General features: G+C 38.3%; 2 protein-coding genes across 4 annotated transcripts; both read right to left on the bottom strand.

Annotated features, from left to right (window-relative positions):
- Positions 1–871: 871 nt before the first annotated feature.
- On the bottom strand, positions 872–13,654 carry zgc:171844 (uncharacterized protein LOC100151763 homolog). Of its 3 annotated transcripts, none has more exons than XM_056753383.1 (6): positions 13,449–13,654; positions 6,667–6,790; positions 6,238–6,311; positions 5,016–5,130; positions 4,123–4,193; positions 872–2,116 (listed from the first exon to the last, which is right to left on the bottom strand). In XM_056753383.1, exons 1-6 carry the CDS (start codon positions 13,528–13,530, stop codon positions 1,998–2,000), a joined length of 585 nt encoding a protein of 194 aa, XP_056609361.1. In that variant the 5' UTR covers positions 13,531–13,654; the 3' UTR covers positions 872–1,997. The 3 variants fall into 3 exon arrangements, with proteins under 3 accessions (XP_056609361.1, XP_056609362.1, XP_056609360.1); XM_056753384.1 differs by lacking the exon at positions 13,449–13,654 and adding an exon at positions 7,071–7,975; XM_056753382.1 differs by lacking the exon at positions 13,449–13,654 and having other exon boundaries at positions 6,667–7,975.
- A 217-nt stretch (positions 13,655–13,871) lies between these two features.
- Positions 13,872–17,533, bottom strand: mfsd6l (major facilitator superfamily domain containing 6-like). The gene is made up of 2 exons (XM_056753015.1): positions 17,309–17,533; positions 13,872–16,588 (listed from the first exon to the last, which is right to left on the bottom strand). The coding sequence occupies exon 2, from the start codon at positions 16,563–16,565 to the stop codon at positions 14,895–14,897; it is 1,671 nt and encodes a 556-aa protein (XP_056608993.1). The 5' UTR covers positions 16,566–16,588; positions 17,309–17,533; the 3' UTR covers positions 13,872–14,894.
- Between the last annotated feature and the right edge of the window lie 228 nt (positions 17,534–17,761).

Here is a 17,761-nt window from a genome sequence, read left to right as displayed (position 1 = left end):
AATTTTTATCAACTCATAGCTCCACTATTATTAACTAGCCTATATGCCAATACAAGTAGATAACGAGTAATTTTTTTCATTTCAGGGGAGTTAGTGCCACAAAAAGCAAGTGAATAAAAAATTAATAATAAAAAACAACCTTGATAGCAGATGTTTGCTTTGTATTGGCAGAAGCACAGGAAAAGATTTGTTCTTTACTGCTGTGGACAATGTTCAGCCGATAAACCGAAATGTCACAGACGTTGTTGAATGATCTATAGAGCTTGATGAAGAAAAATCGGCCATGTAAATAGAATCCTGATTGTATTATACAATGGAGTCTCTGGTCATTAAAAATGTCACCATATTGTCAATCATTTTTTACCTGCAGTTCCTTCTTGCATAAAATAATATGATTTCGGTCAATAAAGCCAGGTTTATTAAATAAAACAGGGCAAGGTTATATTGTTTGGCAATGAAGCAAGTAAACCTTCACAAGTAAATTCAGTTATTTAAGAAAGGCCTAAGTATACAGAGCCAATGGCTTTGGTAGTGTAAAAACAGCATGCTATCATATAAGAACTGAATGCTCATTTTTAGCATCAAGACAAGGTCTATTGTCCATGCAAATATAATCTAAAATAATTGTATGAAAATGTCAAAATATAGCTAGGTCCCATCGGCACAGTCGCATTTATTAAGAAGATTTTAGAACCAACAAAACTCTTCCTAAAGTCAGCTGTTGAGATAACCCAGAGCGCTTTATTAAATATTAACATCATTGTTATAATTCTAGAGAATCTGGTGTCTAAGGTGCACTAAAATAAAGTGAAACATTGGTTCATTCAGAGTTTATTTACATTAATTGGTGGAAAAATATCATTTAGATGCATGAAAATCTATAACCACAACAGAAGCATTCGCACAAATATAATTCTGCAATCAAATCACATAATACATAGTATGTTGAAGCCTATGTGTGCATATTTTAAATTTATTAATAGACATTTCTCACCACAGTGTTGATTTCTCATCAATCTTTTAAAGGTAAAATATATATTTTCTTGCTTTAAATAAACACTGCTTAGTTAAAATAATCTCAAAGGTAAGGCATCACAAATATATCATTTGTAAGTAATACCAACCACACATTACAGTGATGAAAGATATAGTCCTATTATGAATACACTTTTATAAATAGTGTTTGTGTTTTCAATCTACAGTCATATTTTTTCTAAATAAACTGAGCAGTGCACCACAGGAGAAGATAAACTGAAGGATCTGAAGTAAACTCAACAAACGTTTTTGGCCGTCCCCGTACTGTTATAGTCATTAACATTTTCTATATTTCACTTATTTTACAAACTCCTGACGAAGCAAAACATGACAGGGGATTCAGATGAGCTTGTTTACATTCACAACTTTAAATGCATAAATTAAATTGATACATTCTCTTTTAAACACAGTTTAATGTACTTGGTGTCCCAAGTGATCCAAAATATGACTTTCTCTCTCGCTTTACCTCCCATCTCTCTCTCTCTCTCTCTCTCTCTCTCTCTTCTATGTGCACACACCTACACACGTTGTCTAAAGTAAGTCTGCATTTGAAACTGTAGGTAAACTTCGCATGAACAACCACGGACAACGTGACGTATTCGTGGTGACATTCATTGTGGTTCAACAGCTGATGCAATATTAAAACAGCATGAGCTACAGCTTAACAACATCTAAAAGGAGTTTAGCCTTAGGTTAGTCTTCTGCTTTAAGCCTTTTCATTCTTAATTGTTGAAATGTACACAGAGTGTCACCTCATTACACTGATAAAACTTCATTTGGATTGATTCTTACATCAGCTATTATTTTGCATAATATTCACATCCCCTGGTCAGTCATGGACTGCAGTCTGTTATAATACTCAATGCGAAAAGCGTGCATGAAAATATTGTGATGTATCACGGGACTAAGGGCTTGTTTACATGCCGCTCAACATTGCGACGTTCCCGCTGGCTAGTGTTAATCTACATGATGGAGCAGGTGAAACCGCAACATTCTTTCAGCAGTGTGACGCCCGTCTTGGTCACGAAAGGAGATGAGGTTTGCTGAGCTCTGGACGTCATTCTCGTGTCCTTAGTGTGACCTGACGGAGAGAGAGAGAGAGAAGAGAGAGATGCGGTGACCTCTCAATCATTCGCGGCTTCTCTGAAAACTGTCAAGCATTAGTGGTGCATTCTTATCAGAACACTGGTTGAAATCCATTTTAGGAGTCTTTAGTTGCCAGTTTAGGGATTAACTGGTTTGGAATAGAATATTTGAGTTCACGTAAAGGAAAAATTCACCTAAAAATATGCATTTTGTCATCATTTGTTCTGCCGTATGTGGTTTAAAACCTGACTATATTTTTCGTATAACACAGAAGAAAATATTTTGAGAACTATCTCAGTGGTTTTCTGTTCAAAAAATGGAAGTCAACGGGGGCCAGGGTTGACTGAAAAACAATCCCGCAAAAAATGGAAATATAAAATAAAGTTTTATCCTGTAAAACTACATGTTTTAGCAGTTTTTCTTGTAAATTTCCAGTCTTTTTGTAATTTGGCATTTTTTGACGCATTTCAAAAGTAGGCTGTAAAAAAAAATCACAAAAAACACAAATATATACTGTAAAATAAAATAAAAATATTGTAAAACTTCATGTATTTTCTTAAAATTTTCAGTCTTTTTCTGTAATATGACATCTTTTGAATGTATTTAAAAAATAAATCTGTAAATTACAGTTTTAGGGACATTATATATGAAAGATAACGTCATTCAGTAAAATTGCATACATTTTTTTTACAGTGTACCCACGTTCTTCTAAATATATTCTTTTGTGTTCTGCAGGATAAAGAAATTCATACAGGTTTGTAATGACATTGAGGTGAATAAATAAAAAATATTCATTTTTGGGTGAACAGTCCATTTAGATTCACAAGAATCTCAAGTTTACTAAAATGCAATACAATTAAATTAAACAGAACGGAAGAGTCTTCTGAAGGTAACCATATCAAATTATGCCAAATGAAGATGATCTGAGACAATATTGTCAGCTTTTAGTTTAAATTAATTTAAACAGCCAAATCTGAAAATTTGAAATGTTTTGCTTTGTACTGGATGCCATTATTTTTAAATCGCAGCACATTTTTCACATTCACATACTAGACAATTTATTCCAGGTCATTTGGTAATTAGTTTTAGAGAGCAGTACTGAAAGAAAACAAATGAAGACTTATTAACAAGCAGAATTACTTCTGACAGCATCAAATAGTATTCTTATTAAGAAATGTCATTTTAAAGCAGCGAATAAAACAATTACAGACATGTGCGAAACACACAGGTTTCTGCCAATCTCATATTAATCTTGAGTACCTATAGAGTAGTATTGCATACTTCATATCTTTGAAGAGTATTTAGTTTGATCACATTTATAAAAGATAGATACAGCTTTACGATTGTTGTCGAAAACATACGGTGCGTGCGGGGGGGAGGGGTAGGCTGAACCAAAGCACGTGCGCACCCATTGTCAACAAAACACACACATAAGCTTCACTCACCGCATCTGGTTCATGTCCGGCATCTTTTAGCGCTGGGACGGCTCCATATATCAGTTTCAAACGATCTCCAAATCCAGCATTATATCCACCGTTTATATATAATTCATCACACAAATGCAGTGAACAAGCAAACAACTGAACTTCACGAACGTATGCTCTCTCTCTATCTCTCTCTCCTGCTTACAAGTGAAAGTGACGTCTGCGCATGCTCCTTCTCCTGCTCTCACGTGGCCGTGCGCTTTTCCGGGAGAATTGTCCAATAAGGGACTAAGAAATGTGGTTGCGAAACAGTTTTATATTTAAAAAACAAAAAATTAAGAAACGATCGCTGGGGGAGTGTATCGAGCACAGAAATACTACATAATATGCCAAACTAGTTTTTTTACAGGTTGACCATGTTAAGCATGAGAAGACAGCACTTTTAACATTGTAAAGAAGTCCGAATGCATGACACATCGTTGCAGAGCCGCTTTAAAGATAAAGGTTTAAAAGTTTACGTTGAGTTCACGGGTGCGAACACAATCACGCATGCACACACACAAACACACACACTTACGTTTCATGCTGCACCTGTTGGGAAATTTGGCCTGCAGGAAATCTGCCATCTCTTTATCTTCCTCTCTCTCTCTGTGTGGATACACAATAACAGGCATCACATGGCATTGATCTAAAACACACACACATACTGTACATGCATGTTTTTTTAACATGATGAGAACCTTCCATTTCCACAAAGGACATTTTCTATCACGATTTCTATCACAGAAATCTTGAAGTGTTTCTACATTCTCATTCCGCTGGCAGCTTGCCACAACACGGCCGACACAAACACTTAATATAAAAAGCACTGAGCTTTCACCCCATCTCATCACATTCAAACACCAAACATTCAATTATTCTCTCCGCACATTGTTTTCACATCACAAAATGTGTCAACTTGAGACTCTTTGACGTCTGTCGGATTTCGGCTCTCGATCTCTCTCTACAACCCATCCGTGTAATGGCCACTTGTGATTTATCTCATGAATAAAGCGCGAGGACTTCATTCCCATTGGGTTCACATGCGTGCGTCACTCACTATTACTCACACGCGCACTTCAAAGTCGTGAGGTCCTGGCAGATGGCAATAAGCCCACTTCACATCTGAAAAAATCATCTCTCTCTCTTTTCATTTCTGTCATTCTTGCCTGTAATTCATTTGCTCATTTCTCGGAATGTGTGTGTGTGCGAGAGATGGCCATGTTGGAGGGTGGATTATTGGCTTCAAGTGGATAGTAATTGGATTGCAGCGTCTTCACAGATGAGAGAACAGCCGCCAGAGGCAGAGAAACACAGAAACACATTCTCGGGTCTGACAGTCACGCATGCTAGCTGCCGATCAAAAGGTTGCTGTTGATGTTTCTGTCTCTGAAGGCCGAACAGAAGCTCGGGCGCCTCAACAGGACTGACCTCAGTCGCTCGAACTCCAAGTCATCCACCAGAAAGTCTCGCGTCTCCACCAGCTTCTGGATCTGCTGTAGGAGGTCTTCCTCGCGCTGTCGGTCCTCATTGGACTTGTCTTTGTCTGTGACAAGGACATAAATAGTTATAAAAGTAAGTCTTCATTCAAACAGTTCAGGTGTGGAAAACATCAAACATCAATGTGTTTCTCACCGCCACTAGTAAGATGCTATTTAACGAATCATATTTGAATAAACACAAAGCCAGAGGGGAAGATTTATGTAATGCGAGTACGATCTTGTTCAGAGATTAGCAGTGTAAATTTCATTCCAATTGCATACAGTCTTCAAAAATGTAAAGCCATTAAATCACCTAATAGCAAGACCTATAAAAAATATAAATGCATAAATAATCCGAATGAAAATGGAGGTTTTTGAACCTGATAATTTGTGACTGATATCATCTATAGTTTTGGGAAAAAAACCTTTCTTATGTGTACAAGCTTGTATGGGCTTGGAAATCTTAGCAGTAAACAAAACTCGCTTCGCTCTCACATCTCCTTGGAAACAGGAGACCTATAGTGAGTTATTTCACAACCATATGAAGAAAGGCTAAAACGAAAAAGGGTGACTGATGACTGATACTATTGAAGAGAAAAGATGTTTGAAAATTGTACAATAATAATGCATTGGCTTTTTCTTGATGACAAAAGGAAAAATCATCTTGTAGATTGTAGGAATTCCAGAAGAGCAGAGTAACATACAGGCGGGGGGGATTTATAGACCATTTCATAGTTATTTTGAGTTTTTCTGGATTTACTATAGGCATGTGTTTAGGTAAAATTATCATTTTTGTTTATGCTGTAAACTACTAACAATATTTCTCTCAAATTTCAAATAAAATATTGCAATTATTTGAAGGAAATGTAAACAGGAGAAACAGGTGAAAATAAGTGAAAAGATGCTCTGCATCTTTCAGACCTCAAATACTGCAAAGAAAACACGTTCATTTTTTTTAAGCAATACAACAGTAATATTCCTACATTTATGTAGAAAAATATAAACAATGATTTTTATCCCAGTTTTCGTGTGTCATGTTGTCAGTATTTCACATTGCTGTTGGATGACTTTGTAACTCCTAATTTTTTATTTATTTAAAGTCAACAGACACTGACTGGAATGACCAGTCCGCGGCTATATAACTTTTGTACACTGTCCAGTTGAAAGCGTACCTGGGATTGAAACCAGTTTCTGCAGTTCCTTTTTGAGTCTTGTGATCTCGTTACACAACTGAATGTCGTCCATCCTGACAAATAAGAGAGAAAATAATAATAAACGCTTAATTCTCATTCCAAGGTCTCATCAATCTGTTTTTTATCTAAATTTCCATTGTGTCAAATTGCCCAGAAAAGCATTCAAGTCAGATATTAAGTGCAAAAATGATGCAAACAGCAATAATATTACTGAATACAGAATTTTCAATCTGTGTTCTGCTGCTTTGTAACACTACACAGTGTTTTGGGGAGTTTTTGTAACTGCTCAATAATCAAAGCTGCTTTTGATGATGCAGACAGCATAGTAACTATAGCATAGCCTTTTCAAACCAGCTAAACCTTGATTTGCCGGTGTTGAATTAGATATCACAATTAAACTTGACTCACATATATCTGAGCTCGGACTCCTTCCGAACCAGCACATCTTTTATCCTCTCGATTTTAAACAGCTCCCCCTGAATGTCCTCCACTCTGATGGTGGAATCAGCCATGGACACCACATCTTCTTCAGCTGTGACCAGACAGGTTTCAAGGTTTATTTCTGACGTACCACATAATATAATGTACAATGAAATGCTTTGCAAAATATTAAGGTGGTACAAAAACACAATATAGAGAACAGGACTTACAGCTGAACACGGACAGAAGTATTTTAACATAACATACTCGCTTTAGCATGCGCATGCAATTTCTGCCAGTGAAATTGCATCATTCTACAAGATTCGTTTCATTATACATTATATCATTATCCACTTGTTGTCCACCCCTTGCAGATAAAATAATAACATCACCATGCAAGAGAAGCAGGGTTTCTCTTATCTGTATTCAGCTAATAAGACCAGCCACATTTCACCGGTGGTCTGAGCAGAAAGCAGCGAGATCTGTGACGCTGGTGCAGCATGGGCCCCTGTAACCATAACTCTGTTAATTAAGCTTGTGTGATTATTCTTGAACTCTGTGTAAATCTGAGTGTGGGTGAGAAATGTTCTGTGACTTACCCACTGACAGACCCTCCATCTGCGTTATATCACAAACAGCATCCTTTTATAGTTTTAGTGCTCATTAGTTTTTTTCGTAAAATGTTTAGGCGTTTATGCTTTTCCGTGCTTTTTTGTATTTTGAGAAATGTTTCAGTGGTTTTGTCACCATAGAATAGAAGTCAATTGGTGTCAGTGGTGTACATTCTTCAAAATAACTTTGTGCACTGCAGAAGAAATAAAGCCATACAGGCTTGAAATGACATGAAGGTGAGTAAATGATTAAAGAAATGTCATTTTTTGGATTGAACTATCTCTTGAATAGAGATATTTAATTCCTTATGTTATTGGGTAAAGACACATCCACAGAGTCTCCCTCACGGTTGAATATTAATATCCATTGTCAGTTTCTGTAATCTCTAACGGTGTGTTCAGACCAAACGCGAATGAAACGTTAATTGCGAGTGATTTACATGTTAAGTCAATGCAAAGAAGCGATAGATCTACTTGCAGCGCAAATGAAGCGAATGACGCGAATCGCGCGAATTGAGCGTTCGCGTGATTTACACGAGTTGAAACATATGACCTTTGCTGAAAATTCGCGCCGCTTTAACCAATCAGGAGCTTTCTCTAGTAGTGAGGCGATTATGATGCGAGCGGAGGCAGAAATCCCAAACAACAATGGAGGACAATATCGTTGCTGTATGTGGATACCTGGAGCTGTACAATAACGACACATCTTACTTTTATCGAAGAAAGTGAGTGAGGAGGTCGGACGATCTGATAAGTTGTCAAAAACGATCTTTACACAATTTAAGCAATATATATATTCGAAACTGGAGACGCCTTGCAGAAACCCCTCCCATGACGCGTATGTAGTGAAGTGAATTTGACGCGCGAATGAAGTTAGTTGATTTGGCTAGTTCGCTTGGGTGCGTGCGCAAAATATGACGTCATCGCGGTGTTCGCGAAGTTCGCTCTTGGTGTGCACAACTCTTTTTGTGACTCGGGCGAACAGTTCGCGCGGCGCCGCACTCATGAATAACTTTGAAGAGATTGTGTGTGCAGATATCGTTTATGATCAATGTGTCTGTTTTATATTGTATTCAGAATAAAACAATATTTATCAACAGCGGAGCCAGGCGCGAGTATAAACGGAGTTCAAGCGTCCAACTACGCGCGAATAGCACGATTTATTTGTCGCAAGTCGCGTTTGGTCTGAACACACAGTCAGAAGCGGTGTGCAGTAAGCAAGAAAACAAGATAATGCTATTCACAGACAAAATCACATTGTCCACGTTGGGTAAAACAAACATCATATTTGATCAATCATTTATCTCATACCTAAACGAGTAAATTATTTTGAAGAGTGTAATTGTGAGCACATATATAATAGTGATCATATTTTATTTACATCCTCAAGACATTCAATCTAGTATCAAACAGCAGAAAAGGCCATGATTTTTTTGCACCCTAAAAAGCGAGCGCATATTCTCTGATGACTCATTTGACTTTTCCTGTGGTGTGTTCAACAACTGCAATGCTTCATAAACTAAGTTCTGTCTCTATGGCAACAACCTGTGATGTTAGTTTTTCACACAATGAGGGTGGGCCCTTAAACAGTCATGCTTAAAGGGTTTTGGTTAAGATTCATTCAGTTCAAAAAGCAAACGAGCCAAAATGAAATTACAAAAGAACTTAAAGAAAAGAGACTCTGGACTTGTGCCCCTGCCTGTGGTTTTTATGTATTAATTGTTGTATTGATGCAAATGATCACTTTTTCCCAGATCAAACAGGAAGAAAACTAACATTCATTTAATTGTTTTGAATACTTTAAAGTCATTTTTTTAGGTCAAATTTCCCATTTTATAATTACTTTAAGGAAACTTGGACAAATACTCAATACGTACGCTATCATGATATAAGGGGTCTATATAAACAATTTCTCCAAATATATTTGATTGTAAATGGACTTCCTCGCCAAAAGGTAAGCAAAATATTAGTTGACTATATTAAAGTACGAACAGTTGAATTATAAATGAATAACTAACTGACATTAAAGTCATGAAAGAAGGTTGCAGTTATAATTTTTCCCCTATAGTGACATTTATCTGAGTAAAACGGCTTCTGAAATGAGGAAAGTTGCTAACAAAATGAAGAAATATGTGAATAGGTGTGTTCCACCTTATGCGGCGTGCGAGAACCGAGACGCGTATGACATCACATTACTGCGAGAGAGCCGACTGCTCCATACACTTATGAATCTCTCTCATCACGGTAATGTGATGTCGTCCACCTGTCGGTTCTTGCGGCCTGTTAAAGAACCCAACAACATTTCATAAAAAAACAAGATTTGTACATTTGATTGTAATGGTGACTTTAATTGATAATCATTGACAATCCACTAATAACTGAAAAACAGTAAAGCACTATGTAAGGTATATATTTTATATATCAAGCTCTCCACTTGAATGCTCTCTCTCTCTGCCCTCAGAAACCGATGTAAGCGATGACTCACCTCCCAGCGATAAACAGATATTGGCTTTTAATTGCCTGACAGTCAGTGAGAACAGTTGTATAAACAAACAGCATCCACAACACCGGGGGAAAACAAAACAGGAGGCTGAACTGGGGCAATTAATCAAGACGAGGATTATGGGACACCCTGATGTGATCTGGCCAGTGCACTCACACATAAAGTGAAGTACGTGTGGTGTATGAGTCTCTGTGTGTGCGATGTGTGAGTCATCGCTGTCTGCCCCAACGTTTCCTGACCGGTTAATTCTCCTGTGTGTCTGCTTGCCACAAAGAAGCTCAGATGATACCTGTGTTAAAACAACACAGCAGGTCTGACAGGAAACAGGTATCTAAAAAGAAAAATAATTCAAAAAGTGGCATGACCGATGTTGACGTCGCTTAACACTTTTCTGAGTTTACATTCCCAAACTTGCTTATTTGTCCTATTATCAGTTATGTTCAATCCTCATGAGCAAACTTTGGATATTATTTAAAGGGATACTTTCAAATAAAAATGTCCCCTTGTTTTACTCACAATCAAGGCATCCTGACTGAATATGGTTTTCTTCTTGAAAAATATTGCAGACGGAGTAAGAATACCACGTTTCCTTTTTACTTCCATGCGGTAGAATGGGAGTTGACTTTTTGAAGCTCCAGAAAGTGCATCCATCGATCATGGAAACAGCTCGACATGGCTCTTTGGTCTTAATAAAGGTCTTTTGAAGCGAATCGATACTTTTGTTTAAGAGAAATATCCATATTGACAACGCTATTAACGTTGATGTCTAGCTTCATCTCTCGAATGCACGTGAACCAGAGGCTTGTTTTTCCGGTAGATGACGTCAGTTCCGGTGATGAACGCTGCATTTTTCGTTTTGTACCAATGGCGTCTACTCTGGCGGGAGCTTTCATCACCATCATTTGCCAGAAAAATAAGGCTCTAGTTCATCCGCATTCGAAAGATGACTGAAGTATCCCTTTAGAGCCACTTGTCTCTCTCCCCTGAGCACACCCGGTGTACCTCGGCCTTGATATCCAGCAAAACCTGAACGACAACGAAAAACAGCATTTCCTTATTTCCTTACAGCATATTTATTTTGACATCTGCTGACCGTTAATGTCATTGCTTTGTTGCGGTAATTGCTTCTTTCCACAAGTTTTCTCACACGTTTCCTCACAGATTCTTTCAAGAACCGTAAGATTTAATGAGAAGTGCCTGCAAGCGACTGACCTTCAGGTCTCTTCATATATAAGCTTCGATTCAACAAAACTCACGGTCTCTTTGCCACATCTTCCTCCTTGTAAATAAGCACAAAAGCGTTCATTCTCTTAACATTCACCAAGAAGCTGCATACGGAACTTTATTCAACTTCAGCAGTGCACAAAACTGAGACTCTTATAACTGCAGATTAAACTAAAAGGTTTATTACTCTCCTCTGACTTCTCTTATTCAGTTTGTTGAGATACTCTGTTATGTCACACAAAGAGCGCCCAATCACAAAGACAGTTTCAATTTGCTCGCTCACTTTGTATGAAAAGCTCATGACCTCCCTCGAGCACCGCGCTCAGATTTAACCGATCGCACAGCGGTTTGCTGCGGAAAATGTGAGGAAGCAAAATATTCAAGTTAATGAACCTGAATGTTTCTATGATGATTTTAATTGCATGATCCTGTTTAAGTGTTTCATCAAATCGTTCGATATATATAAAGATAAAATGACGAAACAGTTATTCATAGCATCATCACGAACCCACCTGTGACAATCCACGAAAACTAGTAACGCTGGAGTAACGCTCATAATGTTGGAGTTTATTCAGACATAAAAACCTCCATCAAAGTTTCCTTTCAAGAGCCTTTTGTGTGCTTTCTCAAATATTTTACTTTGAACAGAATTGAAGCCATAACTCTCTGTTTTTCCTCAGCTTAAGGCATTTTTTCTAAAGTGAGTAATCTTTTATTTTTATGACTACAATACTGTTTGTGCGGCAAAGAGACTTTGGTTTCTTTATGAAATACAGACACGAAGAGAATCTCAAAACTCTGTTGAAACTCATGCCACATCATCAGCTTGTCATTCTTTCAAATTGGATTGGGTGGAATGTCAGGATCTCACGCTTCATATGAGAATGAGAAAGTAACACTGGCCAGAATGTGTGATGTTGATGATGTCAAAGGCTTCTAATAATACTACTAAACTAATCATATGCAGAGATTCATTTATAAGATCCGTGTAATTAAAACCCATGTTCACTACAGATTGTAGTCGTTCTTCGGGCAGTAGATTAGATGAACAACTACAGTCTGTCGAAACTGGATGGACCGGGATGGGTCGCTGTTAATCTCAAAATCTCATTCTAAATAAACTGAACACACCCTGTATAAACATGTTGTACTTTGCTTTAACCGAACTGGAAATTAGAGGATTAAATTTCAAATATGTAAGTAAATTAAACATAGTTTTACTATAAAAGTGTAGTGAAACCATGGTATATGTTAAATTACAATAGTTTACTATGTCCAATGCACATTGTAAATGCGTTGTAGGGACAATTCACCCCAATATCTTTCACTTCGGTCTTCACCCTCGAGTTGTTGCAAATCTGTGTACATTTCTTTGTTCTACACAAACACAAAATAAGATATTTTGAAGAAGGAAAGCTTATGTAAAGTTCTGGGGCATTTTTGAAAATCATTATCATTTATCCTACTATGGTAGTCAACGGTGGCCAAGAACTTTTTGGTTGCAAGCATTCTTCCAAATAATATCTTTCAAAGAAATTTGTACAGATTTGGAACGACTAAAGAATGAGTAAATTATATCCCTTCAAATGCATTTTTTGTTTTAGTGAGAAGTACCTATACTGAGAACAAAATACGCGTTATTATAGTAAAATAGTAGCTACAGCTTTCCTGTAACTCAGTGGTAAGAGCATTGCGTTAACAACGCAAGGTTGTGGGTTCGAACCCAGGGGATTGCAAATACCTATGTAAAAATGTAAAGGATAAAGTAATGTAAGTCGCTTTGGTTAAAAGCTTCTGCCAAATGCGTAAATGTAAATGTGATATATGGTTCGTTTTATGCAGATTGTTAATATTTGCACTACCATATAGTTTAAAATGGTTCAACTAGGTCTATGGTTATGGTTTTGTATAAACAAAATAAAACATGGTTACTTTGGTTAAACCATAGTTAATTGTCTTAAAAACATTATTGTAAATCGTTGGTGTGATAATAGGCAATAAAAAAAGAAAATGGAGCGAATATTGTTCCCCGATGCAAAAACATTACAGAGATCACATACAAAACCACTTTCAGTCATATTAACGCCGGTCTCTGATCTTTGCATATTCGAAAGCCTACCTAATTTTCATGCAAACTAATACACATGTAATATTCATTATGTGACATCAAATAATATGTTTTAAACTATTACTGTGTCACTTAAATGCTCGGTTAAATATACTGAACTATTGCAAAGGAACTCTTTACATTATGCGCGTTTTATTTTCAACTACATTCAACTTCAATCTCTACGTTAAATATAAAGTTTATGACTCCATGCGTCTGTCGCGTTTCTAAGCACAAAACCTAAAACTACACATGTATTGTCAAACAGGCAAGAGGTGGATGAGTTTCTTCTTAATTTTGCTTGTGTTGGTTATATTACTGTTACCTCGTTTGAGCGCGTGCCCGCAGGGCTCAGTCTGATCCAGAGATCCGTACTGTTTAGCTGTGCCTGTGCTTCCACTCTCCATCCTTTAAAGCTCACAACACACTTCAAGTTTCTATGAAATCAAACGTTCGTGAATCAGTCCGCTGTTTGACTGATGCTATAAGGGTTTAACTCCATCCCTACAGTGATGCGTCTGCACCTGCTGCTGCTGCTGCGCGTCAAACATTCGTGTGATGCTCGAGACAAATAATCCCCACCTACCTGAAAGCGCCACCCTGCGAGCGAAGAGAAGACTGACATTAACTTCACAATTTGCTTCCAATATTCATTTATCAAGTCACAATGATTTTTTAGTTCCTCGTTTTAAAATGAAACCAAAATACATCAACACAAATACGCAGAAAGAAGCAAAAGCACAAGTAATAAACTCTCAAAAAGTATTTATTAAAAAAACATTCATTAAATATTAATTCATTTCTGATGGCAAAACTTCAGTGGAAGAATATCTAGACCCATGACTTCAAAAATCATTCGACTTATGTTCTTGATTTTAACGTATCAAACGTAAACGAAACTTTGTAGTAATACACGTGTATTTCCCAAATATTTTATCTCTTTATAGAAAAGAAATTGCCAGTCACAAACTCGCAAACTTTGCTGTGGTCACAAGGACAGGAAAATGTACCCCAAAACTAGTTCGGAAATCTTTTTCCACGTAGGAAAACTTAAGGTCTAATAAAGCATAGATCCTGTTTCCAATGCCTTCAACTTTTAAGTGTTATATGATTATTTGATAATTTAATAAAGAACTACCCTGTTCTTCAAACTTGCAAAAAAAATACAAAAACCTCAATGGCAACTGAGGTTAAACTTGGGATCACATAGCTATTCTTTAGTAAAAACATAAGTGATCCTGTTACAGAGAAGTGGTTTATCTCTACAGCTTAAAACATAAGAAAAAGCAGCCAATATTTGCTCATGTGATCTTTTTTTGACAATAAGAACATGCTGACTGATAGCAAACACACCAGATTACTTCATTCTTAGTCACGAACTGTTAACAAGACAGCTGTCCTGCGAAACATGCCTTCACACAAAAAATCATCCAGATTTTGGGATTTTCAAGTATACTTGTATTGGAGTGATACATGCTCCTCTCACAACATAACATGATCTTCGATACAGGTTTGGTCAGGTTGGATGTCATTTAGTTAGATAACAGTAATCCGATCACCATTCCTGTAGGCACAAATTAAATTGCACGGGTATAACTCCATCTCTGATGGATATTATGAGAGAACAAAACGCCCCCTTCAGCAGCCTCAACCACATTACATTAAAACACAGTGGAGTCTTGATGTCATTTCTCTTATTTCCTTTTTTAATGCACCCTCTGTAAACATCCAATTTACTCCTGAGACACTAAGCCAAACACTCTTCTGTTGTTTAAGGCTTGTCGATCCTCCATTTGTTATTCTGTCTTGAACCTTCCAAAGCCGTCTCCATCCAATCTTTCTCCTGGTCTGACTCGGACTCGCTCATCTCGCTCGTGTCGGCCAGAAGTCGTGAGTAGTTTATCCTGCGCTGCCGTGGAATCTTCCACTTCAGCAGAGTGAGAACCACCAGGCTCCACAAAGCCAGAATTACAGACGTACCTTGAAAGAGAACTTTGACCCCGAACTTTTGCACAACAAACCCCGATGTCAGACTGCCAAGCCCTGCCCCCAGCTCCAGTGACAGGGCCTCAAACAGCCTTAAGACTGTCTTTTCTGTGCCAGGAGTGGCAACGTCTTCACATTGAGACGCTACAGACCACCACAGTGCACCGTTGCCGAAGCCGGCGAGTATCTGAGCGGGGATTACTGCCCACGGTCCCCACAGGAAAGAGTAATAAAGACACTGAAGGGAAAGACTCAAAACAGCCAGAACTAGTAACCACCCATGGTACTTCAGAAACCGTACGAGACGCCCATTTAGTGGATTAAAGCCGACCTGAGCTATGCTTGTGAGGGCCAAAGAGACGCCCATGTGGAACTCCGTGGCGTCATGGTCCTGCATTTGCCACAGGAGGAAGTCTGACACGGCTGAGCTTGTCATGCCAGTGAGGACGACAGTGACAGCGCCAAGTAGTGCTTGAGAGTTTCCATGAACCACTTGTAGTGCTTTAAAGCCACCTCTAGTGGGGCGCTCACGCTTGCGGAGATAAAGTGGCAGAAAGGCAGCTGCAGGTACAGTAAGCAACATGAGTACAGAGTATGAATAAAACTCTGCCATAGTACCAGTGAGACAATATAAACTAGTTACAAGAATACCAACACCAGCACTGCCAACAGCAGCCCCAAGATGTTTCCAAACCTTAACGCCTCTGTGGCGGTCAGTAGCATCAATGAAATCGAAATAGTCATGAAGTCCATCATCGGCGGTCCACTCTAACGGAACGGCTGTGAACTCCCAGAATCCCATGACGATGAGAACCAGAAAAAACATCTGATGTTGTGCATCCATAACTTTGAGGCTTCCCAGAAACTCGGCTCGTGGGTTTTCTTCATGTTGGTGTGAAGACTTCTTCAGAGATCTAACTCCTCTCACTGACCTTGTGGTGTTGGATCTTGCAGGCGTTGGAGTATATTCAGAGTTATCTTCATTAGGCCGTTCTGTCACATCAGCTGTGCGGTCTACTGAATAGACCGTCTCATTGAACTGGGGTGAAATGTGCAGCGTAGTGAATTGAACTCTATCTAGTATAGGGCTGGCACTTGGCCGACTCGCATTACATCGCCCACTTTCTCCTTTGAGTCCTGCAGACGGGAAGAGCAACAGAATTAAAACCACCAATGCTGAACTGACTAACGATCCCACTATGACTGTCCGCCGCTTGTCGTATTGCCTGGCGAGGACACTGGAGATGGGTCGCCACACCAGGGCGAGCAGGTGCTTGGACGCCATGATGAGTCCGGTCATGGTCGGGGTGAGTCCGAGGTGTCGCAAGTAGAGGGTGAGGAAGGGAAGGAGACACCCAGAGCCGCAGGAATGGAGAAAGTGAAAAGCCGCCGCCAGGCGCATGGCTCCATTCACATTCCACTGCTTGTTCTTCTGCATCGCTCCCTGTTTCAACATGACTGTCAAGTTGAGTTAAGATCCTGTGGATTCAGAGAAACATGAGGTCAACTTAACTAGTTATTTTTATTTAGAAAAGTACTTTACAGTGTTTAATTAGGCTATTTTCATAGTGTCATAGAAACACCATGGTGTGCTATGATTCTTGGAATGTGATGCCGTGTCTTCAATATTGTTTTTTTATCAAATAGTGTTCTTTACTTCTTTACTGTATAATATATTTTCTAGGTAACTATGCAAAATTGAGAAAAACACCTCATATTTTATTGGAAAGTTGTACAGATATTTTGAAACTATGCTGCAGAAGTATTTATCTGATTATGATGTACATACAGTAAATATAAAGGCAACATAAGGTATGACTTAAATGTTGATTTTAAAGTTACAAAGCACCATATGGAACAAAGTTGTGTTTTATTAAGTCAAGTGAAGTGCATTTAAAAGTAATATGTGCATTGAATTTCATCTCGAAACTTTAAAAACGGGACATATTTTAACATCTCAAGTATAAGAGATCATTCGTCTGACTATTTAAAATAAAGAGACAACCAGAAACGTCATGCAATATACAAACAGTTCACATGTATACCAGCTACATAAAAATATCAAAAAAAAACATCAAACGAAACGTGCAATCGGCCTTAAATAAAAGTTTGCAGACTTCAAAATCATAAAGTACGCGACACGACAGGTGAACCGGATTCGTGCACCTATTCTCACACTGTTTAAGTTCAACTGTTTACCTGCGATGTCTTGAATCCAGAAACACATGGTTTGCTTGACAGGTGATTGTCTATGAGCTTTATCCTCGATTCGTACACATAAAGTATCCAGTTGAAGTTTACCAAGTTCACTTTCTTTTTAACGTTCAGCTAATGGCTGACGTGTAAACTTTGTGAAACGTCTGTACCAAAACGTCATTGTTTACTTTCCAGCGACCCCTGTCGGTCACACACTGAAGCTACATTTTAAATGGCTGCAACGGACGTGTTCGACTCCACGTGCCACTGCGCAGACTGACTGGCGTATGAGATCACGCTAACGCGAGATCAGAATCAGAAGACCGTTTCGTTTGCTTTCCAATCGCTCTCGCGATACTTTACGCAGATCGGTATACGCTGCCCAGGTTAGACGTTTACATAACGTTTAAGCATTTTGCAAACTCTTCTTTTTATATAAAAGCAGTATAATAACTT

Source organism: Triplophysa dalaica, chromosome 7 (genome assembly GCF_015846415.1).
Source record: "Triplophysa dalaica isolate WHDGS20190420 chromosome 7, ASM1584641v1, whole genome shotgun sequence".
NCBI lineage: Eukaryota > Metazoa > Chordata > Actinopteri > Cypriniformes > Nemacheilidae > Triplophysa > Triplophysa dalaica.
This window is presented reverse-complemented; position numbering and strand designations above follow the sequence as displayed.

Coding starts and splice junctions, on each gene's coding strand:
- zgc:171844 (XM_056753382.1), bottom strand. CDS start 6,938: ATGTTAAAATACTTCTGTCCGTGTTCAGCTGTAAGTCCTGTTCTCTAT. Junction 6,312..6,666: donor GAGTCCGAGCTCAGATATAT/GTGAGTCAAGTT, acceptor CTTATTTGTCAG/GATGGACGACATTCAGTTGT. Junction 5,131..6,237: donor GAAACTGGTTTCAATCCCAG/GTACGCTTTCAA, acceptor TCCTTGTCACAG/ACAAAGACAAGTCCAATGAG.
- mfsd6l (XM_056753015.1), bottom strand. CDS start 16,565: ATGTTGAAACAGGGAGCGATGCAGAAGAACAAGCAGTGGAATGTGAAT.